At 50.0% G+C, this 26,572-nt stretch overlaps 1 protein-coding gene across 1 annotated transcript; it reads left to right on the forward strand.

Annotated features, from left to right (window-relative positions):
- The first annotated feature begins 11,286 nt into the window (after positions 1-11,286).
- LOC125941111 (tigger transposable element-derived protein 6-like) lies at positions 11,287-12,459 on the forward strand. The gene has a single exon (XM_049658057.1). It carries the CDS (start codon positions 11,287-11,289, stop codon positions 12,457-12,459), a length of 1,173 nt encoding a protein of 390 aa, XP_049514014.1.
- The last annotated feature ends 14,113 nt before the right edge of the window (positions 12,460-26,572 follow it).

Genomic DNA, 26,572 nt, shown 5'->3' on the forward strand with positions numbered 1-26,572 from the left:
GTTCACGCGATGCCACAGAGGACCTCCTTTTGGACGTTGGCCAACTCGAGCAAAAGCTCTTGGTTCACGGACCAAACAAGGTCCAAAAAACTACTTTTTTTAAAGTTCACGCCGGCTTGTGGGAATCGCAGCAGTGGAGTGCCATAAAGGTTCGTTTTAATAAAGCATGATTGGTACCTGTACTGCAGCATTAATTCTTACCGCATTTACTTTTTTGGTGATTTGGGTTTCCAAGCCCTCCAGAGTATGCTAGTACAGTGAAAGCTCGTTAATTCGCACCTCATTAATTCGAACTTTCGGGTTAATTCGAACTGATGGTCATGGTCCGGCCACAATATACAGGCGTCTATGGGTTAACCAACTCGTTAGTTCCCGCGCGCATTGGCTCCTCTATCGATAATTCGAACTGCGTGCCGCTGCGTGGTGGTATTTTATACTGCCACCGCAAGCTTTTAAGGCTCAACGATAGATGGCGCGAGCGCAGCGCCCGGATACGTGGCGTCACTGGCGTCATTGCGCTCGCTCTTGGTGTTGTGCGCCGCCGGTACGAAAGGCTACGATGTGACGCTGCTCACGGCTTTGCATATGTTGGTGCAGGCCTGGGATCAGTTCACAGCAACAACTGTTGCCAATTGCTTCCGCCAGTGGCTTTTGTGTGACCAATGAGGGCACAGCTTGCAAGCCCGACGAGCGCGAGGCCGTGGTCATTCCTGCCGGATTGCGGGATGCGCTGGAGGACGTGACCTTCGACGACTATGTCGATGCAGATCGCTGTGCAGCGGTCTGCGGCACAATCACTGACGATGATAACATCGCGCAGGTGACTGGTGGAGAAGCGCCCGTCGTCGATGTAGGTGCGGATGACGAAGAGGATGAGGCACCCACGCGGCCCTCAGCTTTGGAGCTAATGGAGGCTATGCGTGTCGCGCGTCTATTCTTCAGCTTCGAGGAAGGCGCAGGGGATGCTTTCTGCCACGTTCGCGCGTTGGAAAACAAGGCTATGGCGATCGCATTCAAACAAGAGAAACAGACAGTGATCACGGATTATTTTCGAAAATAAATATTTTATTTATTGCTGCTGTTTTTTCAATGAATTTCGTTAGTTCGAATTCGGTTTAATTCGAACTCAATGGGCAACCCCGCAAAATTCAAATTAACGAGCTTTTACTGTAGTTTCTTGTAAATCCGTCGCGCGAAATAGTATTTTTATACATGGCTTGCACGTGACGTCACTTCCGCCCCAATCAAGTGTTGGCGTCCATGCTGGCGACCCATTCTTCGATTCGCTGGTTCTGGAGCTGTCCGTCCGTGCGGTCTGTACTGTCAAGTGCCTTGCCTGTGATGCCTGACCGCTCCTAATACGCTGTGATTATTTTCTTATCCTTTCGGGCATGATGCCTCCTCCACAGAGGAGTGAGCCATTCAGTGCAGGCTATTACTCTGAACTTGTGGGAACGGCGCGTGTATGCTATGAAGAAAAGGTGCACATATGCGGCAGTATGGACCCGTACACACTGCGACCAGGCGTCGACACGACAACAGACGTGAATGTGTTCCCTGAAGTGACCCACACGGATATTGTACACTATCTAGTTCACTCCTCCAGCTTTGTGACGTTGAAAGAAAGAAACGCCGCACGGCTGTCCCGGCGCGGCCGGCTCGGCTGCCTCGGCACGCCGCTATCTCTGCCGTCGTTGCTCGCTGCGATCCGCATCTGCTTGCCTAATGCTGTAGCCGAGATGCAGCGACGGGGCCAAGTCTGAGCTCGTGCCATCGAACAAATCAGATGGCATCCCCTGCGAATCAAAAACATTCACTTCTTCAGAGTGTAGTCCTTGCTTCCCACATTTTCGCGAACATTTAGTTCATGGCACAATCCTCTTACTTGTCACGAAGTGCGCTCCGCACACACGTAAATTGGGGTTCTGGGGGTCCAGATCGACTCGATTAATGCGAGCCAGCCACAATGTGCGCCGATTTGTGCTGTGCATCTTAGAGCGCTCACACCTGCATACGACGTACGATTTTCGGAATTCTGAAGAAGTTCGTGTTAGTAGGCTTCTTTCGCCTGGAGCTGTCGCTACAGTTGGAGCAGCCAATGACTGTGCAGAAAACCATATTGAAGCTGCGAGTGGTCGCGAACCAACACGATGTGAGCTGACAGAGGCGACGGTAAACAAGGAGTGGCCCGGCAGCGGTTTGTCAGCATGGCCGACAGGCATCTCACGGTGACCGGATGTGACGTCGGTGCAAGCCATGTATAGGCACAATTTTTGTTGTTGGTATTTTACAATGCCTGCATGTTACGACGCTTTTTCGCAGTCCCGAGAAAGTCGTATAATCGGAGTTCCACAATATGTTTCTGCAAACCACCGGGATAGGGACGAATTCCTCCCTTAAGTCGCCTTCGGTTACAGCTCTTCACAACAGGAGACAACCGGCTTCACTCTGTTTTTCTTATTGCACGGCCACGAGCCGACATTGCCCATTGACGCGAGCCTCAACCTACAACATGGCAACGATGGCGTATTCGACACATATGCAGTATTGAGCAGGCTTCGCAAAGCCCGGGAGCTCGTAGCCAAGCGCGAAAGGGGCCAGCAAGCAAAAAACAAGTAAGCGTATGATGCCTGACGGCGGGGTGCAGTGTTTCGGCCGGGGCAATTTGTGTACATGTGGATGCTCTCACGAGCGAGAGGCAAAACAACAAAACTCCTCCACCGCTACCACGGACCTTTTCGCCTTCTTCGGCAAGTATCAGAAAACAACTGGGAAGTCGTGAACCGCAGCGGAAGCAAAAGGGACCTTGTGAAAGTAGTGCGGCTGAAGCCGTGTCGTCCTTGTCCCTGTCTCAACGACGACACGGATGACGAGAATGATGGTTAGTGCGAGTGCTCTGCACGCATTGCACGCAGTGCTGCAGGGTGGCGCAGCAGTTCCGCCGGCGAGTGACCATGGCCAAAGTGAACGTTCAACAAGTGACACTGAGGTGTACTTTGATCTGCGTGCATTCTACAGGGACCTGTCCTCTGACACCCAGAAAGGATTCTGGGCTTATGACGGTGACACTGAGATTTATTATACAGCAAGTGGTGTTGATTGAGTGAATTCAAGACTGTACTTATAAATCTGTGTGGCTTTTTGTGTTAGTGGTATATCTTTGATGCTTATTGTTGTTTTGAGTCCAGTTCTTACTTCGTCCAGTTCGCCCTTTGTATAAGTGCTAGCTAGTAGTGTACTGATATGTACAAAATATTCTTGTCGTAAATTTGTTGGACTGTTTTTCATGTTCTAATGTTTTCTTTTCTTGTAACTGTGCAAGAGTGATATGACGTTTCCGGAGTGCTCTATAGAGTTTTTTTTTTAATTCTGAATGTATGCGCCCTTTGGTTTTATAGCTTCTTACAGCTTATTAAGAGTGGGGACACCCTTATTTTCGTAGGGGGGAAGTGTCGCGTAGCTGTTCATCTTTACATTTATTTGTCGCCCGTGTTGTGTAGGGGTGTTCTTTTTTTTTTCTTAGCGTTTTCTTTCTCTCAAAGTGTATTTTCCCGCCCGAGTGGGGAGGAGACTTGGGGGAATCTCAGGCGGGGCACAACCCGCTTCGCCTAAGGGTCTGGCTGGCTGACCGCGTTGTCAGCCGCCTTTGTACTAGAGACAGAGGGCCCGTCTTCTGATTTACCAAACTGTTTGGTGAATTTTCCCCGACTCTTTTGCGCACTTTCTCTTTCTAGACGCCGATAGTTCGGCGTCTAGAAAGCAAAACGGCTGCCTCTGTAGTTTTCTGTGTGTTGTTACTTTGTTCTTTCTGGGGTTTTACGTGCCAAAACCAGTTCTGATTATGAGGGTGTGGTGGGCTTGGGATTAATTTTGACCACCCGGGGTACTTTAACGTGCACTATAACGCAAGCACACGGCCGCCGCGGACGGAATTCAATCCCGCGATCTCGTGCTCAGCAGTGCAATGCCTTAGCTGCCTGAGCCACCGCGGCGGGTATTTTGCTTTGAGTTATAATTCTTTAGGCAGACTGCTGTCACTGAGTTTAAACTCGACGAAGTCCGCCCATGATTGGCTGTTCGTATTTGAATCTGTGTGGCCCGATTGGTTCCGGTTATGAAGGGTTGTGATTCGTGTTTTGTTTGCTCTCTGGCGGGGTGTTGAGACGCTTCCGGGAGGCGCCCAGAGGGAGTTCACGCCGAAGACACCAAGAGAGCAGGTCGCAGCAAGTGCTGCTCAGATGTCATAGTTATCTAATGTGCAAGTATCTAAAGGTGTGATTCGAGTAACTAAAGGCCAAATAAACCAAATCAGGAAAATGTCTACGGATCTCCTGTGTGCCTGCTTCATCTCTCGGGCACAGTACAAGCAACGACAACATCCTACGCTAATGACCGGGCTGAAATAGAAGCTGACATGATCGCATACAAGCGGAACGCCATGCAAAAGAGGATCATTGATTTTTTCGCGCCGTTATGGCACTAACAGGCAGCATTGACCCGTGTCACATGTAAGAGGCCGCCTGTGGCGCGAAAAAGAAGAGGAGCACGCGATGCCCGGTGTTCGGAACGGCGCGAGCGCGCGAGGCAGAAGTCGAGGGATGAACGGCGCTGTCCGTTGAGTTTCAACGTGGCACCGGGTCAGGAAGGTCGCATCTCCAGCTATGCTCTGGCGACGGGAGACTTGGGGGTCTGGTTGAGTCCGCGACGCTGGCCGTCCATGGTGTGGCCGTCGACCTCGGCAAGTTCGAGTGAGGCTCCTGGATGGGCTGCAGCTTCTCACGGCAGGACCAGGCACCCCAGAGAGCATCCCACTTCTGTGGCAGACCGGCACGTTCTAATCTCCTCGGGACGACACGTCGGCACTCCTGAAGAAGTTGCGACGCATCCCGACGCTAGGCCTATCCAGGTGGGCCTAAGCAGTGCCGAGCGCCATCGCTGACGAGCTGATCACCAACGAAGTACCGACGAGCTCACCACCGGCAAAAGAGAACGCGAGTCGTCGGCATCTACGGCAGCATCGACACCCGAAGGAATACGACTTGGACCCGACGTAAGGAACTTCAAGTCAGCGGTTCGTAAGAGCCCATGTTTTTGTTTGCGACGCAGTTAGGCCGAATGCAGGGTGGCTAGACTCTGACGAATCCGCACTAAGACTGACCGAGAGACTAAGGCGGAGCGAGGCTCCGAAACTGAGATAGTTTTGTTTAAGTAGTTTCTAGTTAATCTGAGTTTGCTGTTTGAGTTCCAGTGAAGACTTTTGTTGAATCAATTTTAGTTTCGCGTGCCTTTAGTGTTGAGTTACGGTTTTAGTGTTGTGTGCCGCGTGCTTCTACCGTTCTTGTAAATATTAAATCCTCGTTTGCTGTGCCGCCAGTCGTGTCTCTCCTCCATCCAGAATAGCGCATGCACGCAACCCTCCGCACTCCCAAGTAAAGGTGACAACCCGACCCAGCTGAACATTGGCGGCGCCTGCTGTCGGCTATTTATTTTTATAAACGGCTCTTTTAGAGCCACCTCAACAATGCATTGGCAGAGTTGCGCAAGTCCGATGCTCCGTCCTTCACCCTCTCCATCCGAGAAATACCTATAAAATGGTGTATTTTCTGCATGCATTCAATTTTTCAGAGTGCCCAATTTTTCGGACATTTTTGCGGTCCCCGCAAGATGGTGCCAGCTGCCTCGCGTTTGACGCGACTGCATCGCCTGCGATCGTGTAAGCATCAAGAGAATAGAAGAGAAACGATAAGAAAAAAAAAAGTGAAAAGCCAATGGCGCCTGCGCTTTCTTACCCCCCCCCCCCCCTACAATCTCTCCCTCTTTTTCAGCAAGCGCAGAAATGCGCCACGGAAGCGGTGGTAGGTGTGCTGACGAAGCGTAAAGCTGTGTCGCTTAAGATGACGCTGCAAATTTTGCCAGACTCAAAGAAGTACTGCACTTGTGCAGTCTATGATATCGAAGATTCTGAAAACTGGGTGCGCAACGATCATGAAGGCTCGAACCAGTGGCCGTGCCTATCAATGGAAAAGGCGGGCTTTGTGCACCAGGACGAAACCCCCACATGGGTGAAAGCAACACGGGGGAAGCTGCTGACATTACTCAACTCTGGAAGCACGTTGCTACTGTCGCTACCGACAATGACATAGGTGGTGCTTCAATGGAGGAGTTCGAGTGCAGATAGTACTGCCCTGTTCTACGAAGAGATCTCCTACGGGGTGACCGTTGTGGTGACAAGACGGCAGTGTTCTGCGACGGAGGCTACGGCAGCAGCGGCAGTGACGACGAAGTTGACAATGGCTTATCTTTGACACCGACCCCGATCGAGTCGGTCACTGATTTCATGCAAGCTAAATTATTGCCACCAGTATTCGCGCAGCAGCTGTACGCGATACACACCGTGGTTGTGAACCTGAAACTTCCGCGAAAGCACCATGCAGATTTCTGACTATTTCAGCACGCCTAACGCCTGACACGCTGTTTAGAGGTATAAATGTTCTATTTTTCACAGCCAAGTTTCTACGTTGATTATTTATTGCTAACTTGATTTCGGAGCTACAAAGGTCTGTTCGGCAGCACTTATTTACGGCAGTCCAGATTTAGCAATTATTGGTTATAGGGAGTATTCATCTGACGTCACTGCTGATGTCCCACTCTGATCGCTGCCATTTTGAAGTCCTCCGAACAGCAAAGCGGCATCGCCAACGCCATTGACGCATTCGGCGTGCGTGGACGCCGAGCTGCTTTATTTTTCCTGACATGAGCGCCATCGTGATGCCGATGACAGGGAAGTCCGTGATGACAAATGCTAACTACAGTAAAATCTCGTTACTACGAACACCACATTAACGAACTTTTCAGATTTACGAATTTTTTAAATCCCCGCCAAAATGCCTATATTTTCAATGTAAAAAACTTTCAGTACTACGAATTTCAGATTACCGAATATTTCAGAATAACGTACGTAATTTCATCCCGTAATCACAAGATGCTTCATTATTACGAAGTTCCGTTGAAGTTTCGGTACCGAATCCCCGAGGCTTACACCTATCATCATCATCCGCAGCAGCAGCCATGCGCTGGGGAACCCGTTTCAACGGGTACAGCCCCAGCAGCATCGGCATCAGCGTGAGCGTCGCGTATGTTCAGGTTCGGACTCTCCTACTACGGTGGCTAGATGGGTAGGTGTGCCGACCGGCGCCTCTGGAGTGTAGTTCACCGCTTCTCCGCGTCATGACGCAAAATTGGCGCTGCGGTCAGTAGAACGGTTCCGCAGCGCGCGTCGTCTGCTACAGGGGGCTGGCGGACTGGCGGCGAGCAAAAAAAAATAAAGCCCGTATTGGAATAGTTGTATGTCGTCTGTTCGTGTCAGTTTCAAAGGTGAAGAGCTCCGCATCTCTCGTACTGTTTGTAAGTTCCTAAGCGATGTGGAATGTTCCAGGTCGGAAAAATGACCAGCGAGATTAGCGGCGGCGTTGCTCCACCAAAGAAGACCACCAAGGAGACCTACTGCTTCGCTCCAAACTGCAAGTCGGGCTCTAAATTTGTGAGAAAGACAGCGGAATGGTTCCGCTGTCTGACAGCGGAAATGTTCGCCCCGAGCTGCTCAGTAGCTTGCTCAGTATCGGTACGGTGGCTAGATTGTATCGGCGACGTTAATGAGCAAGCGGTACACCGAAAAGCGTACGTCCATGAGCTCCTCGACGTTGGAAATTTGTAAGCCGCACATGAGGTGCTCAGCGCCTGCGACATCGAGCACCGCTGCGCTGCTACAGGGAAAAGAAAAGTGATTCTAGGCTGATATTCTATATAGCAGGCTATGTAGCAAGGAAGTTCCTGCAAAGAACCAAGTGCTCCGATTGCTCAGGGACATTACTGAATTCAACAGAATGAGTAGGTCAGGGCTGTTGCTCCCTTCTGAAGCACTAAAAAACTGGTAGCATCGCTCGAAGACTCCTTCACGCTGTGCTTCGAGTTTAAATGAATTATGAAGGAACAGTATCGCCGACTTTACATCCTTTCTGCAGCTGAATCCTCCCAATTTGATCGGCTGTGAGCGGCTGTGAGCGGCACAAGAAAGAGCTCACAAACGATGTTGTGAAGTTCTATTCAATTACACGCCTTTACTTTCTTGTCAAGGGCAATAACATGGCGCGCGAAAGCAACAGGGAGAAGACGAATCACCTGAAGTGGAGGCGTGTGCTGTGAATAATGTTATGATGTGGTGGACCAACGTTGTGGCCTTGCTGGCGCTAGGCTATTTATGTTGGTGTGTTTGCTGACTGAAGTTACGAGAGCTTTTCTTGTATTTTAAATATATTCACGAATCTAGTCCAAGACATATTGCTTTATTTTATTGCAATGAAACAGTGAACCATATGCACTTACCAACACAATTCTTCTCGCACCAATTTAGATACCGTAACTGACGCAGCAATAAAACAATAGCTGGATTTCTCGAAATTGAAACATTAGAACTCGCTAAATATCATATGTAAACACGGTTCCATATACCGTATAAAACCATTGCAGTATTGTTTTATGCATGGAAAAAAATGCATTTACGTCTTTAATGCATGGGGCTGGAGCGCCGCGTTTATATCAATAAATGTGACCGATTGCCAAGCTAGAAAATTTACTTCAACCTTTCGTTTTTTCTGACTCAGCGACAACAACAAGTTCCTCATTCTGGCTTGGCCTACACTGCTCAGAACGGTATTATAACGCGCACTTCAAAGATACAATCAGAGGCAAGCGATACTATCAGACACGCAGCTCGTCTACACAGCGCCGCCGCCGTTGCGCGCCGCTGAACCGTTCTACTGTTCGCAGTGCCAATTTTGCGTCATGATGCGGAGAAGTGGTGAACTACGCTCGGTCGGCACACCTACCCATCTAGCCACCGTATCTCCTACTACGTCGTAGGCCTAGCATAGAGAAAAAAATTCAACAAGAGGGGACACTCGGCAAAAACTGGAAACAGGAAACACGTCACCATACGTCACGCTATACTTTTGACACCGAACGTTAGCTGCAGCGAGCATCGAAAAAAAAGAACGTGAACTTAAGTTAACAGGCATTGGTTTATTTTTTTAATTCTTTGCCGCGAAAACTAAAACGTTTTGCGTATAAATGAACTTAAGCTTTGCGACTTATTTTCCTTGCCTTACCTAGACACAGGTCAATGACGCGCCAGATACATGCGTCATCCGCCAGACACTCCCCCGAAGCCAGCGAGGATGGCTGCGCGCACGTTTGAGCGCTCGCGCGAGGCGACCCGTCTGTCTCCTTCTTGTTTTCTTTTTTAAATGTAACCTGGTTTATTGGGCTCTCGGCGTATTCTTGCGTTCCTTCTGCACTGGGACAAGACACCACTGCACTATTGGACTACGGCAAGGCGAGAAATCTTGTTTCACAGTCTACGACGCAATTAGGCTTACCGCACGGGACCGAGACTTAAGACGCAGTTAGCGAAAAACAGCTCGGCCATCCTGGCGCAGTTAATTTGAGTTAATGAATCGTGCTGAGACATGTTTCCAACACTTCCTATGGGACTATTGTAACTTATTTCGGTTTTTGAGCCACACTGGCCGCACAGGGCGCCGTGTCGCAATTAGCGAGAACTCAGCCGTGGTGTGTAGTCTAGTGCATCTTGCTAGGACAAGTTTGTGCCGCTTTCTCTGACGCCAGACATTACTGAAAAGTAATTTCGTTACTTTCTGGGGTACTTTTGAGGCACGCTGGCCGTACAGCGCGCTGTGACGCAGTTAGCGATAAGCAGCTCGGCCGTGGTGACAGTTAGTTTGGCGTGTAATGAATCTTAGAGGGACAAGTCTGTGACGTTTTTTGTGGCTCCGCAACAACATATACCTTCTTTCGGTACTCACGCCTGTTGAAAACTCGATGGGCGATTGCCAAGAGTGATAACATGGGGTGTGCTGCTGGCGCCGGCAGAACGCGCGAACGATGAACATATTAGAAACTTGTAATTAGAAAATTACGTCTTCTAAAGGACTGAAAACAGGCATTGCATCCACGCATTTGTCTTGAGTGCCTGTTGCGTCCGTCTCTATGTATGTAGCGTACCGTCGCGTCGCCTGAGGCCAAGTTTTGGAAACGCGAAGTTGCTCGTGTATTTGTGCTGCCAAAGTGCAGGAAATAATGCCCGGAAATGGGGGAACGTTTGGAAATCAGATGTTTTCATATATGTTTGGGATGAGTCGGGTATTTTCTATGCCATGTATGTAAAAGCGAATTGCTTTTGTTTGTAATGCCGCCCATTTACCGCTTTCACACGTTTCGCCTCTACACGCAGTATTCTTATGTCTACATACCAAAATGACTCATGCTTGTAACATGCTGTTACGTGCTTGCAAATGTAACATGCTTGTAATTTACTTTTTTTTCAGCTGGTGCCGTCCGGTGGAGCTTCATACAGGAACTACTGCCTTACCTGCTGGTGTCACAACGTTGGATGAACACACAAAAAGCGCGGAACGAGCTTTTATATAGAGCAAAATAAATATTTCCTTATTGCACGAAGGTCTTGCGTCTACTTTGTGAAATTGCACGTGGCACAGATTCGATGGGACTTTACGAGATCGTTCGCAATCATTTTTACTAAATATTAAACCGATTCTGCACGAAGAGCAAAAAAAAGAAAAAAAGGAAAGGGGGGGGGGGGGGGCGCAGCCGGCGTGCTAGCTTGCGTTCAAAATACGTGCGCCCAAAACCGAAACCGGAAGTGATGTAAGTGATTGACACCGACCGCTTGGTACGCTGCAGTCAATTCGGCTGCTGGGCCCTATGGGAGTGTCCCCTCTTGTGGAATTCCTTTCTCTATGGGCCTAGCGTCACCACGTTGGTAGCGATCGGCAGGAGTTTCGAAGTTATCGGTGCTGTGATTGTGTTGTGTGGTTGCTTTGCTGACAATGAGTTCTGCTGGCCCCCGCGTTAAAAAGAGGCGACGCCAGTTTACGCTTCAAGAAAAAGTGGACATTTTGACGCAGCTGAATGCTGGTAGAAAGCAAGTGGACTTGTGCAGGGAGCGTGATATTCCCCCGTCAACAATGGCAACGATGCTCAAGGATCGGGAAAAGATCATGAAATTGCATGGAGAGTCACAACTGGCTCCCTCAAGAAAACGGTTGCGGCTTGGAAACTACCAGAACGTCGACGACGCCGTCCTCACGTGGTTTAAGGATGCCAGACAAAACGATGTGCCCTTGTAAGGCCCGATTATTCAAGAGAAGGCGCTGCAGTTCGCGGCCGCTTTAGACATCTCCGGTTTCGATGCAAGTGCCAGATGGCTTTACCACTTTCGGCAAAGGAATGGCATTACGTGGCAAGTTGCTTGTGGCAAAAGAAAAGGCAGCAGATGCCGAGAGTGCGGTTGCCTGGCGGAACGAGCGCTTTCAAGAGATCGTCGAGTCTTTCTCTCCAGACGACGTTTTCAACGGAGATGAAACGGCGTTGGCGTTCTTTTATCAGTTGTTGCCTGATAAAACAATGAACTTCAAAGGTGACAAGTGCAAGGGCGGAAAGAAATCGCGTCTCCGCGTATTGGTTCTGTTCTGCTGCAACTCCACTGGCACGGAAAAACTCAAGCCGCTAGTTATTGGAAAGTCTGCCAAGCCGCGCTGCTTGAAAAACGTTGTCTCGTTGCCTTGCGACTACAGAGCCAACAAAAAAGCGTGGATGACGCGAGAATTGTTCACTCAGTGGCTGCTGCAGCTCGACGACACAATGAAGAAGAAAGACAGAAAAATTATCCTCATCGTTGACAATTGCTCGGCGCATATCGTGAACGTGCGATTAACCAATGTAAAGCTTGAATTTATGCCCCCCAATTGCACTTCTTTGCTCCAACCTTTGGACCAGGGCATCATCAGATGCGTGAAGACCGAATTTCGGATGCGTCTTGTGCAGCGCCTCCTGATCAATATTCGACTGAAGCTGCCCACACAGGTAAACATACGTCAAGCTGCAGAAATGCTGACATGGTTGTGGCAGAACGTGAAGGCAAGCACGATCAGCAACTGCTGGCGAAAGGCAGGCCTTTTAAAGGCTTTACCTACGCCACAAGACTGCGAGGACACACAGGAGCTCAACCCAGAGCTTTGGGATGAGCTTACCGAGAAGCTCCCCGTCGACACCGCGGTGACCTTCGCCGATTACATTGACAGCGACAGCGCGGTGGCTACACCTGCGAAGCTCACCAATGAGGACATCGTGAATAAAGTGCTAGAGCAAGACGATGCCGACACTGAATCAACACACGAAGAAGAACAAAGTGTTTCCAGCTCAGATGTTTTAGTTTTTCTAGAAAAGACGCGATTATTCCTCGGGCGCTGTAAAGATGTCCCCGATGACGTTCAGAGGAAGGTCGAGGATGTAGAGGCGTTCGTCCTGCAGCGCGTGCTGTCTACTCGCCAGAAGAAGATTACAGACTTCTTCAAGCAATAAATTGTAGTTAAACTGTGCTCAGCGTTCTCGTTTATTATTTACGTACATTACGCGCATCTGCTGCAAAGGTATGTAATTTTCGTTCTTGTGTTGCATTACCGACATGGAAATATTGATTTTTCAGTACTACGATAATTCAAATTAACAAATTAAATTTGGCGGTCCCGCGAAGTTCGTTGTAACGAGATTTTACTGTATTCGAGTGGCTTGTGCGACGCAGACAGAGAGCGGTGTATGCAAAAGCTGGATCTATGCAGATTCGACCTGTTCGAGCTCGATGCCCGGGACTGCTTAATCTGTGCAGACGTTTGGCTGCGGGTCAACATGTGTGACACACTATTTTCTCGTGCTCAGGACAAGCTTTCTCACAAGAAAGCAGCTGAAGTCGTACAAGTCTCTAGAAGGGCATAATTATGTGACTAGCGGATGGGTGAGAGAGCCATGGGTAAACCAAACAGGCCCGAAAACAGTTGCCGTCCTAACTCGGGTAAGGCTTCGATCTGTGATACTGTGTGCAGCACTGACTTGTTTTCTTATTCATGCAGGTCAATCACTCACAGAGCCTGTCAATCCCACCAGTTAAAGCTTGGATATGTGCCAAAAGCGATGGCGAAGTACTCGCTGCCCACTGTTTGTGCATGGCAGGAAACGGAGAGGCGTGCTCCCACGTGCTGCATTACTCTTTTACATCGAGTGCGCGTGAGGAACGTTTGTGTACAGACAGCAACAACGACTGGCTTCCTGCGCATGTCCGCAAGATCGAGGCACAGCCTGTTGCCAAAATGGATTTTGCATCTGCAACGATGAAGAAGCGATGACTCGATGAAAATCTCGACCCATCTCCAAAGCTTTCTGCGAGGAAACCGGCACCACTCCCTACAGAGGGCGAGTGGAGTGCGATTTTCGGCATTGTGACTGCCTCGGTACTTCGACCAGCAGTGCTGAGCGCCAACTCCAAGTATAGCAGTTTGTATAATCCAGCTGTCAGGACCTGCAGTGGTGCTGATCTGCGCCTGCTCTATGACCGACGAGCAGTGAAACTAAATTATGATCAACTAATGGAGCAGTGTGAAAAGACTTTCAGTGGTCTAGTCATTAACGAGGCAGCAGTTCACAGCATTAAGCAATGCACACGAAACCAGGCAAAAAGCACTAATTGGTTTTCCTACAGAACAGGCCGCATTACTGCCTCGACACTCTATGAAGTGTGTCACACGCGGTTAGCTTCTCCATCCAAAAGCCCGATTAGCCGCATTTTCTCAACGCACACCAAGAAACTGTCAGTCCCTGCAGTCAGATACGGCAGAGAGAAAGAAGCAGAGGCTCTTGCAAAATACCGGAAGTTAAAAACAGTGCTTCACAATGACACAGTTCAAAGAAGCAAGACTTTTTATTTGCAAGGGACATTTGTTTTTAGCTGCAACCCCCGACATGCTTGTCGAGTGCAGCTGCTGTGGTGCAGGTGTAGTAGAAGTGAAGTGCCCATGGAAGGTGAAAGATGGGCGCCTCACTGACTTGCTCAAAGACGCAAACAGTTGTGTGAGAGAAGTTGATGGTGAGCTGAAGTTGAAGCCAACTCACTGCTACTATTATCAAATTCAAGTGCAAATGTTCGTGCGCAAGAAAAGTTATGCTGATTTTGTTCTGTGGAATGCACAAGAAATCAATGTACAGAGAATCCAGAAAGACGACAGCTTCATTGCATCACTGATTTTAACAGCAAGCAGCTATTTCAGAACCGTCTTGTTGCCAGAGCTCGTTGCGCAGTGGTTCTCTCAGACATTAGAAAGGACTTGCAGAACAAGGTTGATGACCTCGAGCCTAATAAAGAATCAAGCATTGATTCAGCCGCAGCATTGGTGCCGTTTGTGTCAAATCCGTGTTTTCCTTTCCAGAGGACTTTCATGGAGTAAATGTCTCGCCGTTTGCACAGACGGTGCCAGGGCGATGACAGGGAGAGTGATCATTATACCGATGTGGCAGGTCAACAACAACATTGTTCACTGACTGCATGATCCATAAGGAAGCTCTGGCTTCAAAGGAGCTTCGTGCAGAGCTCACAGTTGTGATGAACCGTGTAGTCAAGAATATAAATTCAATAGAATTGAAAGCTAAAGCTATTCGCCTTTTCAAAGTGCTATGCAGGGACATGGGCGCTGCCCATGAGCATTGGCTGCTGCACACAGAAGTGAGGTGGCTGTCAAGGGGAAATTCCTTGAGTAGAGTAACTTAGGGAAGAGTTGGTAGCTTTTCTTGCAGATAACCAAGCTTTATGCGAGGCATTTTTTTTAAAGTTAATTTGTTGTGTGGTTAGTTTACAATCTTAGTCAAGTCCTGTATAACGTCCTGCACATATGCGGACTTTCAAGCAATATTATAAGTGACAATAGCTGCGGCGGCATGATAGGCACACTATATGCGGCCGTGAGCGGACACAACGTTTATATGCAGCCCTGCAAATTTGGAGCGCAAAAAGCCCGCCAAAGCGTTGAGAGAGTGTTACAAAGCAAAAGCAGCAATGAACGGTGAGGGAGATGCTTTGAGGGAGAAAGAAGTCTTTGCCTCTGCGTTGCTTTGACGGCAGAGGAGGAGGAAAGACTGCATCGGTCGGGCAGGAGCAAGAACATAGCGTAAGCCGGGGGACGTGGCGATCGTGTTCGGTGGCAATTATCGTCATATCTTTGTACCGGCAACGTTATACGACTGTGTTCATGTTGTGAAGTGATCTGTCTGTGTCGATGGACACTCTCGATGATGTCAGCGATGTTCCAATTCCTCGATGTTACCAGAAATTGCAAGATGCCAGTGCAACTTCGACAACTCGTACGAGTATGACGGCTACATGGGCGATCGGTGGCGGGCCGCCATGTGTGCTGGATCGGCGGGCCCAGGAGTGCGTACTGTAGAACTGCAAACGTGTTGATCTGGTAGGTCGATTTTTGCTTTCCATACGCTACGCTTACTGAACGCTTAATTTCTACCATTGCATTATTATGAGCCAGCATATAACGAATCTCAGTGAAGTAAATGTGTCAACGTCTATTACTAATGCGAACACGCGCATTGAAGTTTTGGCGTGTGAAGTCGCTATAGCTGTAGGCGTAGCTCCAGCTTCATTTCGGTTTCCTCCAATTGTATGATTGCTGGCAATTTTTTTTTCTTGCGTAGCCAGGTGTCCAGTTGTTGAAATTTCCTGCACAAATTTTCATTAAGGCTTGCGTTTTATAATGCCACTAGTAACCGCGTGTAGCGTTTTAACCATGAAATGTGCCTTTTTTTTTTTATCCCTTTTGTGGGCTTTGCATTTCATAGTTGCAGTTTGTCAAACGACGGTTTTATTTTGAACAATTTACTGGTGTGTTGTGCACTTTCCTCTGTGTAGTGTGTCGATTGCGTAGGTTTTTGGCTTTCCTGTTCAATGCGTCGAGTGTGTTGCGGCCCTTCATTCAGCGCAACGCCGACGTATTTTTGACACCATGACCGCAGCTCTTTGCCCGCCTCCACCAAATGCATCGAAGAAGCGCGTAAAATAGGCTGCCATTATTAGACTTATTGAGCTAGTGTTTCAAGAAAAGGCACGGAGTTTCTTTCAAGAAAATTTGCGGGGAGTGCAGTGCCATGGATCAATCTACTGTCACAGATTACCGGACAAGTAAGTTGAAGACTCTGATACAAGAGCATGCTCCTGCAGACATTTTCAGCTGTGACAAGACAGGCCTATTTTTCAAAATGCTGCCAGACCATTCACTTTCTTTTTCTAGTGAGGCCTGCACTGGTGGCAAGCGTGGTAAAGAGAGGGTAACGGTCATGATCGGAGAAAATGCAGTTGGCACCGAGAAGCTGCCTCTTCTAGTGATAGGGAAGGCAAAAAAACACGCACTGCTTTAAGGGCGCAAAGAACCTGCCTGTGTGGTGCAACAGCAACACAAAGGCCTGTATAACCCAAAGCTTGTATGAAGATTAACTATGCCGTCTTGACCGGATGTTTGAGTGACAAAAGCAACAAATGGTAAACTTTGTCGACAACTGTAGGGCGCACAGCACCGTAAACAACCTGCAAGCTAATCGACTTGAGTCCTTACCGCCGAATACGAGTGTGCTCCAGCCGATGGACCAAGGGGTCATCAAAGACCTCAAAGTGCACTACTGGGCCCGTTTAATTGGCCGCACACTCATGTGTTTTGACAACAGGAAGAGCTACTCTGTTAACCTGTTCTCGGCACTCGGCATGCTGGTGGATGCCTGGAAGGCTATTCAGCCTTCGACAATTGCAAATTGTTTTAGGCATGCTGGATCCTGCAACGCTAAAGAGCCTAAGGCCAGGGACACAAACGGCACCGCTGAAGACACCACCAACGCAGTCGACAACGGCGAGCAGCCGACTTGCACAGCAGTGGGATGAACTTTCCCGCTGCTGTTACTTTCCACGAGTTTACTGCAATCAACAACAAAATAGAGTTATGCGTGGAGCTGATGGACGATGCGATCGTGCGGCAAGCGACTGCGCTGCTGAAAAGTGACTCTGACGACAAGGCAACACATCTGCCACCCGCAACCATCAACGCAAGCCGTTGTCAGAGCTCTAACATTGTTGTCCAATGTTTATGACGAGAACATGACGCTTGTACAGATGCAAGCAGACGTCGTTGCAAGCAAAAGGAATTTAAAGCAATGGACCATCCGTGACTTCTTCAGTACAGTTCAGCTGGAGTAAAGTTCGGTTCTGCGACTCACAGATTTTTCGGACCGTTCTCTTATTCAAACTATTTTTCGGTCCCCTCCAGGCCGGGAAAATTGGTCAGCTACTGTACTTGGCTGACATCTTTGAACTATTCAACTTGCTAAATGAGAGCCTACACGGTAAACAGACTACTTTGATAACGGCTGCAGATAATTTATGGGCATTCTGTAGCAAGCTGCAGAGTTGAATGAGTTGTGTAAACAAGGGAGACTACAGTCCTTTTAAAAGCTTACGCTCCGTTGAAGCCCAGAGTACCCCTTCCAGTTCTGACAGGTCCAATATAAGGACTCGGGGACACGGCTGAACCCGCCTCTGCTGACACTGCCGATGTAGGCCTAGGCATAACAAGCCCATCGCCATGCGAAGGAGCCGAAGGTTGCGATACAACATTCCTGGAACCCGCAGAATCGGAAGAGGGCAAAAAAAAAGAACCCAAGAAAAGCTTCGGCAGCTGTCGTCCACTCCCGCAACAGAAAGGAAGCGAGATCTGACTAATAACACCAATACTGCCCAGGTGAAAATTTCCAACTGGGATCCAACTGGGATCAGCTGGGATGAACTGGTTCCAGCTGGAAACCAACTGGTCCCATTTACACACCAATTGGTCCCAGTTGGAAAGCAACTGGGTAGCAACTGGTTCCAGTTGGGATCCAACTGGAACAATTTCCAGTTATACTGGGAGTGACTGGACCCAGTTGGGATCCAACTGGAACTTTGACCAGTTGTACTGGAATCAACTGGTTCCAGTTGGATTCCAACTGGAACTTTGACCACCCATTGGACCACAAATATCCGTCGGATATCCAGTTTAGATCCGAACGTCCTAGGCCCACACTGGTCATTCAGCGGACGTACATGGGACATCCTCTTTTGGCATTAAAGAAAATTCCGTTTCTTTTGTTCCTGTGGAGGTCCTCTGGATGTTCCCCTTTGGATGCAGGAAACGTCCAGTGTGTGTTATCCCTTGGTCCTCCTTTGAATGTAGGAATCTTTTCTACAAATAATGTACGTTAATGCCACTATTTTTCATTAGAATTTCAACGATGATATGCTGTGAACATATTGCTAGCATCGCATGTACGTGGGCATGGTGCTTAACTATTAAGTGGACTTCTATGGGCAAAGAAGAAAAGAAAATCAAGTACAAATAATTCTTCCAGAACTAAAGTTTCCTCTCGACGTGTCCTGAGCGAAAAGGAATTGTGAACCCAAATCACCAGCTAATGAACATTACGCGGATACCGTTTTATCATGCTTTGGCCATATTACGTAATGAACAATTGCAGAGGGCGTACAGCGACCTGCCTCCAAGCCCCCTGAATAAAACTAAACGATAGGCATATTTTGCCGAGCCAACCAGCCGGCGAGGATGTCCGCGCTACAGTGTACTAGAATCTTCTATTTGACTATATCCGCGCCTCGAGAGCGCGCCGGCGTCGTCATTTCTTTTGTTGATTTTTTTCTTTTTGTGCTTCCGCTGGCGTCATGACATTCGTGGTCACCGCGAGCAACGCCGCGATTACAAAGAGCGAACTGAGGGCGAGCAGCGAGGAGGGTGACAACCCGACTAGCGCCTCGCCACCTGCGTACCCCTCTCCCCTCGTTGTGCGCCTCGCACTGCTCACAGCCTCGCGTTGATCCCGCCGCCATACAGAAGGCACGTGGCGCCTTTATGTACAGTTTTGTACCTATGGTTGTAGTTTTGCCGCTGTAAACAGGTGTTCTGTGGTGCCGTTCGGTGGCGTGCAAAGAGCTCTCCTGCAAAGATGTGAGTATTCATTTGTCACCTTCGATTTTCTTTGAAAATGGGACGTACAGCCATTGGGCGTGTTAGGAAGCGCTTGGTAGTTTCCGTTTGCCTTTGTCTCGCGCTATCTCGCGCCGCCTCCGCTACGCGTTTCGACGCGAAGTGTGTCGTGTCCTGTAGGACTGTACGTCTCCTAAAAGGCGTCTCGAGAGACGAAGAAGTCTTTGTCACTTCTTTACTGCACAAGCGAGCACTCGCTGGAGGATGAACGTCAAGAAGAGCAACCGCCAAAGCATGTAGCCGGAGTTTGCCGCGATGTTCCGAGAGAAACTGCATGACGCTGTCATTTGCGATGCAGTGGACTGCGGCGAGCATCACAGCGCCGATTTCGCAATGAATCTTTATTATTCCTCATGAGTGCATTTGTGCTAATTGCTTGCATTATTCCGAGAGTTTGCTTCAATTGCTATGCCATGTCTGAGATCCACGCTACAGCAACTGTAAACACGACTCGGCATGTGCTTTTTCATAGCAGCATTGCCTCCAAATATGTATTTGAGAAATAGTAGTCCAGCAGTAGGGAGCGAATTATGTCAATTTGTTTGGTACATACCGCACACAAATTAGGGTAAACAAAATGTACCATCAATTCAACAATATCTATGCAAATGTTGAGTGCTGATGGAGATATGAGATTTCCTTAGCTATGTGACATTCGGTACATACTGTTACACGAGTACAGATGAAAACAATTTGTCCTGTGGTCTTTACAAGGTGCATTGGGGTTTGTCAATGCTTGCTATTGAAGAAAATGTGGTCGCTATTGAAGAAAATCTAGTTACTACACTAACAATATATGTGGGTTGATTTCAGCTGCTGCAACAGTTTCCCTAAGGAGGCACAACAAATGTTGAAGATGCCATCAAATCATGGCTCAGACATGCACCGGAAAGGGCATCAGGCACCCTCAAACACAAGGAGCCTGCAACGTCTGATGAGGACTCAAATGAAGGTATGTTTTTGAATGGAACTATTATTGCAATTGTCTTCATCTGCTTCTCACAAGAGTAAAAGAGCAACCTTCAATGCTGAGCATTTTGTGCCACGGTTCAAGTCCTTCGGTGCCTTGAATTTAAAATAATCTCTTAATTGTTCTTTAGACATGTTTTATTCTGTTGCAAGTGGGGACAGTTCAAAGTAGAGGTCATGGCTGGTGTGGACCTCCTGCCCGGGCTGCAGCCTTGTTCGCACAATTTTCTTTGCCTTGGTCAGGTGATAGTGTATATCTCTTGCTGGGGGAGAATTTTAATATCTACTATATATAGGGTTTGGAATAAGGTGGGGTAGACGGAAGATTGGGTGGGTGTGTGCCGAGTAATCAGCAGCATTGGCAGCATGGCCTTGAATACAGTGTACTCTCAACCAAAAATGTTTACGGACCAAGAGATCTGACAAAAGGCTGACATCTCGGCAGCCTCAAAATGCAGCCTGGTATTCCCATTTCCAGCTTCTACTTGTATATGCGAACAACATTGTGATGTACGGTTTTACTGGCTTTTAAGGGCTGCTCGTACATTTAGCGTTTTCTGTGATCCCGTGGTCTGTAAATTTCTTGGTCGATAGTATATTGTCACGTAGTAGTGACGATGAAGCAAACAGTCGTAAAACTGGGAATGACGAAACTGATTCTTTATTGGGCGAACCTGTGCCCACAAAAGCAAGTTACACTTGAAGCACAACGATAGCGGCGAACACAGTCGGCGATCGTCGGAATCTGATCAGCGGCGAAACGCGTCGGCTTTTATACCTGAGTCATCGAAGGTTCCAGATTAATCCCTGATGCCCGCGTGTCTTCCAGAAAGTTCTAGACAATTCGCATCGGTCACACAATCAGATAACATAAGCGTCTGTGAAAACAGGCAACGGAAAGAAGCATCGATAACGTTCTAGAAACCTCCGACACAGGCGCGTCCTGCGCCGAGCGATAACGTTTAACATTTGTTAGCCGGTGGAAAGCGGCCACCGGTGAAAGATAAAGATGTATACGTGTCAATACCCTCCCCCTAAAAAGCATCGTCCCGATGCTACAAGCACGAAAGCGAAAACAAAACAATGCGTTATAAACAACAAAAAAACAATAACAAAGTAACAAAGTACCTAATGTCGTCAGCGGGCGTAGAAAGGTTTAAGACGCACCACATGGATGACTTCAGGTCGTGCCCGGCGCCGCTGTGATTGCGAAATGCCGTCTGGCACGACCTCATAGTCCAGTGCGCCAATACGTCGGATTATCTTATATGGTCCGAAATAGCGACGCAACAGTTTCTCGCTAAGTCCTCGTCGGCGTATCGGAGTCCAGACCCAAACACGGTCGCCGGGCTGGTACTCGACGTTGCGTCGTCGAAGATTGTAGTGTCGGCTGTCGGTCCTCTGCTGGTTCTTGATGCGCAAGCGGGCGAGCTGTCGACCTTCTTCGGCACGCTGCAAATAGGTGGCAACGTCGAGATTTTCTTCGTCGGTGACGTCCGGTAGCATGGCGTCAAGCGTCGTTGCCGGGTTCCTTCCGTAGACCAGGTTGAACGGCGCCATGTGCGTCGTTTCTTGCATGGCCGTGTTGTATGCGAAGGTCACGTACGGAAGGATGGCATCCCACGTCTTGTGTTCGACGTCGACGTACATTGCCAGCATGTCGGCGATGGTCTTATTTAGGCGCTCGGTGAGGCCATTCGTCTGCGGGTGGTAGGCGGTGGTGCGGCGATGGCTTGTCTGGCTGTATCGCAGGATGGCTTGAGTTAGTTCAGCCGTGAATGCCGTACCTCTGTCGGTGATGAGGACTTCTGGGGCACCGTGACGCAGGAGGATGTTCTCAACGAAAAATCGGGCTACCTCGGCGGCACTGCCTTTGGGCAAGGCTTTTGTTTCGGCGTAGCGGGTGAGGTAGTCCGTAGCTACGACGATCCATTTATTCCCGGACGTCGACGTCGGAAAAGGCCCCAGTAAGTCCATCCCGATCTGCTGGAACGGTCGGCGAGGTGGCTCGATCGGCTGTAGAAGTCCGGCTGGCCTTGTCGGCGGTGTTTTGCGTCGCTGACAGTCTCGGCATGTCCTTACGTAATGGGCGACGTCGGCAGAGAGGCGAGGCCAGTAGTATTTTTCTTGTATCCTCGCGAGCGTGCGGGAAAAGCCGAGGTGTCCAGCCGTTGGGTCGTCATGGAGAGCTTGCAGAACCTCTGGACGCAATGCTGAGGGTACCACGAGGAGGTAGTTGGCTCGGAGAGGCGAGAAGTTCTTCTTTAGAAGAATGTCGTTTTGCAAGAAAAACGACGCCAATCCTCGCCTGAACACCTTCGGCACAATGACGGTCTTGCCTTCCAGGTAGTCTACAAGGCTCCTTAGTTCCGGGTCGGCTCGCTGTTGTTCGGCGAATTCGTCGGCACTGATGGGTCCCAAGAAAGTGTCGTCATCCGGGTCGTCCTGTGGCGGCGGTTCGACGGGGGCGCGAGACAAGCAGTCGGCGTCAGAGTGCTTTCGCCCGGACTTGTAAACGACGGTGATGTCGAATGCTTGAAGTCTCAGACTCCATCGTGCGAGGCGACCTGAAGGATCCTTCAAGTTAGCTAGCCAACACAAGGCGTGGTGGTCGCTCACGACTTTAAAGGGCCTGCCATAGAGGTAGGGGCGAAACTTTGATGTAGCCCAGATGATGGCGAGGCACTCCTTTTCTGTTGTGGAATAATTTGATTCCGCCTTCGATAGCGACCGGCTAGCGTAACTTACAACCCTTTCTAGTCCGTCAGTCCTCTGCACAAGAACGGCGCCGAGTCCTACGCTGCTTGCGTCGGTGTGGACTTCAGTATCGGCGTTTTCGTCGAAATGCGCAAGTATTGGCGGCGATTGCAGGCGTCGCTTCAGTTCTTCAAATGCTTCGATTTGCGGCGTCTCCCACTTGAACTCGACGTCGGCCTTCGTGAGATACGTCAGTGGCTCAGCGATCCGTGAAAAATTCTTGACGAAGCGCCTGTAATAGGCGCACAGTCCAAGAAATCTACGCACTGCCTTCTTGTCAGCGGGCGGAGGAAAGTTGGAGATGGCCGCAGTTTTCTGAGGGTCGGGGCGCACTCCAGACTTGTTGATTACGTGGCCCAAAAACAAGAGCTCCTCATATGCGAAGCGGCACTTCTCTGGCTTTAACGTGAGTCCGGAGGTTTTGATTGCTTGAAGAACTGTTTCAAGGCGCCGCAGGTGTTCTTCGAAGCTTGAGGCAAACACAACGACGTCGTCCAAATAGACAAGGCAAGTCTGCCATTTCAAGCCTGCCAGTACTGTATCCATGACGCGTTGGAAAGTCGCAGGTGCCGAGCAAAGACCAAACGGCATGACCTTGAACTGGAACAGTCCGTCTGGTGTTATAAAGGCAGTCTTCTCCCGGTCCCTCTCGTCGACTTCAATTTGCCAGTAGCCGGTTTTGAGGTCCATCGACGAAAAATACTTTGCGTTGTAGAGTCGATCCAACGCGTCGTCAATCCGTGGGAGGAGGTATACGTCCTTCTTCGTGATCTTGTTGAGGCGACGATAATCGACGCAGAAACGTAGGGTTCCATCCTTCTTCTTCACTAACACCACGGGGGACGCCCACGGACTCTTGGACGGCTGGATGATGTCGTCGCGTAGCATTTCGTCGACTTGGTGCCTTATGGCTTCACGTTCGCGCGCCGAAACTCGGTACGGGCTCTGACGGAGTGGGCGGACATTTTCGTCGGTGATGATGCGGTGCTTGGCGACAGGGGTTTGTCGAACTTTTGACGACGACGAGAAGCAGTCCTTGTATTGCAGGAGCAGAGCTTTTAGTTGTTCTTTCTTATGCCTGGGAAGGTTCTGATTGACGTCAAAAGTTGGCTCAGGTATTATAGTCGTCGTTGCAGGTGCACTGGAATCCGTGAAGGCGAAAGCACTACTGGCTTGTACTATTTCGTCGATGTAAGCGACCGTGGTGCCTTTGTTAATGTGCTTGTATTCAGGGCTGAAGTTCGTGAGCATCACCCTTGCTTTCCCTGCACGTAGCTCAGCTATGCCTCTAGCGACGCAAATTTCACGGTCGAGCAGTAGGTGATGATCGCCCTCGATGATGCCCTCCATGTCTGCAGGCACTTCGGTACCGACGGAAATCATTACGCTGGAGCGAGGCGGAATGGTGACTTGTTCTTCAAGCACATTCAAGGCATGGTAACTTATGCTTGTATCCGGTGGTAGCGCGTTGTGCGTTGAAAGCGTTATCGACCTGGATCTTAAGTCGATGACTGCACCGTATTGGTTTAGAAAGTCCATGCCTAGGATGACATCCCTGGAGCAGTGCTGCAGGATTACGAAGCTCGCCGGGTAAGTGCGGTTGTTTACCGTGACTCGGGCTGTGCAGATTCCAGCCGGCGTTATTAGGTGGCCTCCAGCTGTCCGGATATCAGATCCTTGCCAGGCCGTCTTCACCTTCTTTAACTTGGCGGCGAACGCGCCACTGAAGACGGAATAGTCGGCTCCAGTGTCGACGAGAGCGGTGACGTTATGACCGTCGATGAGCACGTCTAAGTCGGTAGACCGTCGTCTAGCATTACGGTTAAGTCGTGGCGTCGGATCACGGCTGCGTCGGCTTGCTCCGCTGCTGCTACGTCGCGTCGGCCGGTCTTCTTGCGGCGGCGAAGTGCTGTCAAGGCTGTTGCTAGGCGGCGTGCTGGTATCTCGTCGTAATGATTCGCGAATCGTCGTCGTCATCGGCGGAGGATCTTCGGCATTGCGTCGTACAGCAACCGCACCTCCATCGGTTGCTGCCTTTAGTTTCCCCGGTAAGGGCTGGGAGATCGGCCCCGGGTGGGACCGGTGTACTGATGACGATGCGGCGAGATGTAGCGGCCTGGTGACGGCGAGCGTGAGGGTCGTCGGGGTTGCCACTGGGCTCCGGCGAGGTAGTCGGCAATGTCGCGCGGTCGTTCACCCCGCACTGGACGCGGCGCGTTGACGGCGAACCCTCGTAGGCCCATCTCGCGGTATGGGCATCGGCGGTAGACATGGCCGGCTTCCCCGCAGTGATAGCAGAGCGGGCGGTGGTCGGGGGCGCGCCAAATGTCCGTCTTCCTCTGGTAGCTGCGCTGGGCGACGGGCGGGCGTGCTGGCGGCGGCGGTGGTGGACGTCGGAACTGCGGCGTTACGGGGCCCTGGCGCGAGCGCGGAGGGGGGCCTTGACGACGGGCGACGGCGGCGTAGGTCAGCGCTTCCGGCTCGGGTTGCGGCGATTCGGGAAGTCCTAGCGATTGCTGGATTTCCTCCCGCACGATATCGGCGATGGAAGCAACTTGAGGCTGCGACGACGGTAGCAACTTCTGCAGCTCTTCGCGTACTATCGCCCTGATGGTGTCTCGTAGGTCGTCGGAAAGTCCTTGGACTTCGACGTAGTGTGGCGTCGAACGGCGATTGTATTGCCGGTTGCGCATGTCCAGTGCTTTCTCGATCGTCGTAGCCTCCGAGAGAAAGTCTTGGACTGTTGTTGGTGGATTCCGTACCAGTCCGGCGAATAGCTCCTGCTTAACTCCCCGCATGAGCAAGCGAACTTTCTTGTCTTCGGGCATAGCTGGATCGGCGTGCCGGAACAATCGAGTCATTTCTTCAGTGTACATACCGATGCTCTCATTCGGGAGCTGTACACGGTTTTCCAGCAAGGCTGCAGCTCTTTCTTTACGGACGACGCTCGTGAAGGTGTCCAGGAAGGCGGCTCGGAAGAGGTCCCAGGTTGTTAGTGAACGTTCCCTATTCTCGAACCAGGTTCTGGCGCCGTCTTCAAGAGAGAAGTAAACATGGCGCAGCTTTTCGTCGCAGTCCCACTTGTTGAACGTAGCGACCCGGTCGTATGCCTCCAGCCAGCTTTCGGCGTCTTCACATGGCGAACCGCGGAAAGTCGGTGGCTCCCTGGATTGTTGCATCACGACCGCAGATGTTGGCACAGGGGCTGTCATGGTAGCTGCTGCCGAGGTCATGACTTTTGTCCTCTTGGTCTTCTCAGGTAGGGGTTCGTACTCCGGTGGCAGGTTCAGTAGCCTGCGACTAGCTCGCTGGTCGGGGTAGGCGTCGACGTCTTCTAGACGGTGTGGGCTTGGCTCACGGCTGGACGGGGGGGTCCGGTACAAGGACATAAAAGCACCTCCACCAGATGTCACGTAGTAGTGACGATGAAGCAAACAGTCGTAAAACTGGGAATGACGAAACTGATTCTTTATTGGGCGAACCTGTGCCCACAAAAGCAAGTTACACTTGAAGCACAACGATAGCGGCGAACACAGTCGGCGATCGTCGGAATCTGATCAGCGGCGAAACGCGTCGGCTTTTATACCTGAGTCATCGAAGGTTCCAGATTAATCCCTGATGCCCGCGTGTCTTCCAGAAAGTTCTAGACAATTCGCATCGGTCACACAATCAGATAACATAAGCGTCTGTGAAAACAGGCAACGGAAAGAAGCATCGATAACGTTCTAGAAACCTCCGACACAGGCGCGTCCTGCGCCGAGCGATAACGTTTAACATTTGTTAGCCGGTGGAAAGCGGCCACCGGTGAAAGATAAAGATGTATACGTGTCAATATTGAT

This window comes from Dermacentor silvarum, chromosome 10, assembly GCF_013339745.2.
Source record: "Dermacentor silvarum isolate Dsil-2018 chromosome 10, BIME_Dsil_1.4, whole genome shotgun sequence".
NCBI classification, from domain to species: domain Eukaryota; kingdom Metazoa; phylum Arthropoda; class Arachnida; order Ixodida; family Ixodidae; genus Dermacentor; species Dermacentor silvarum.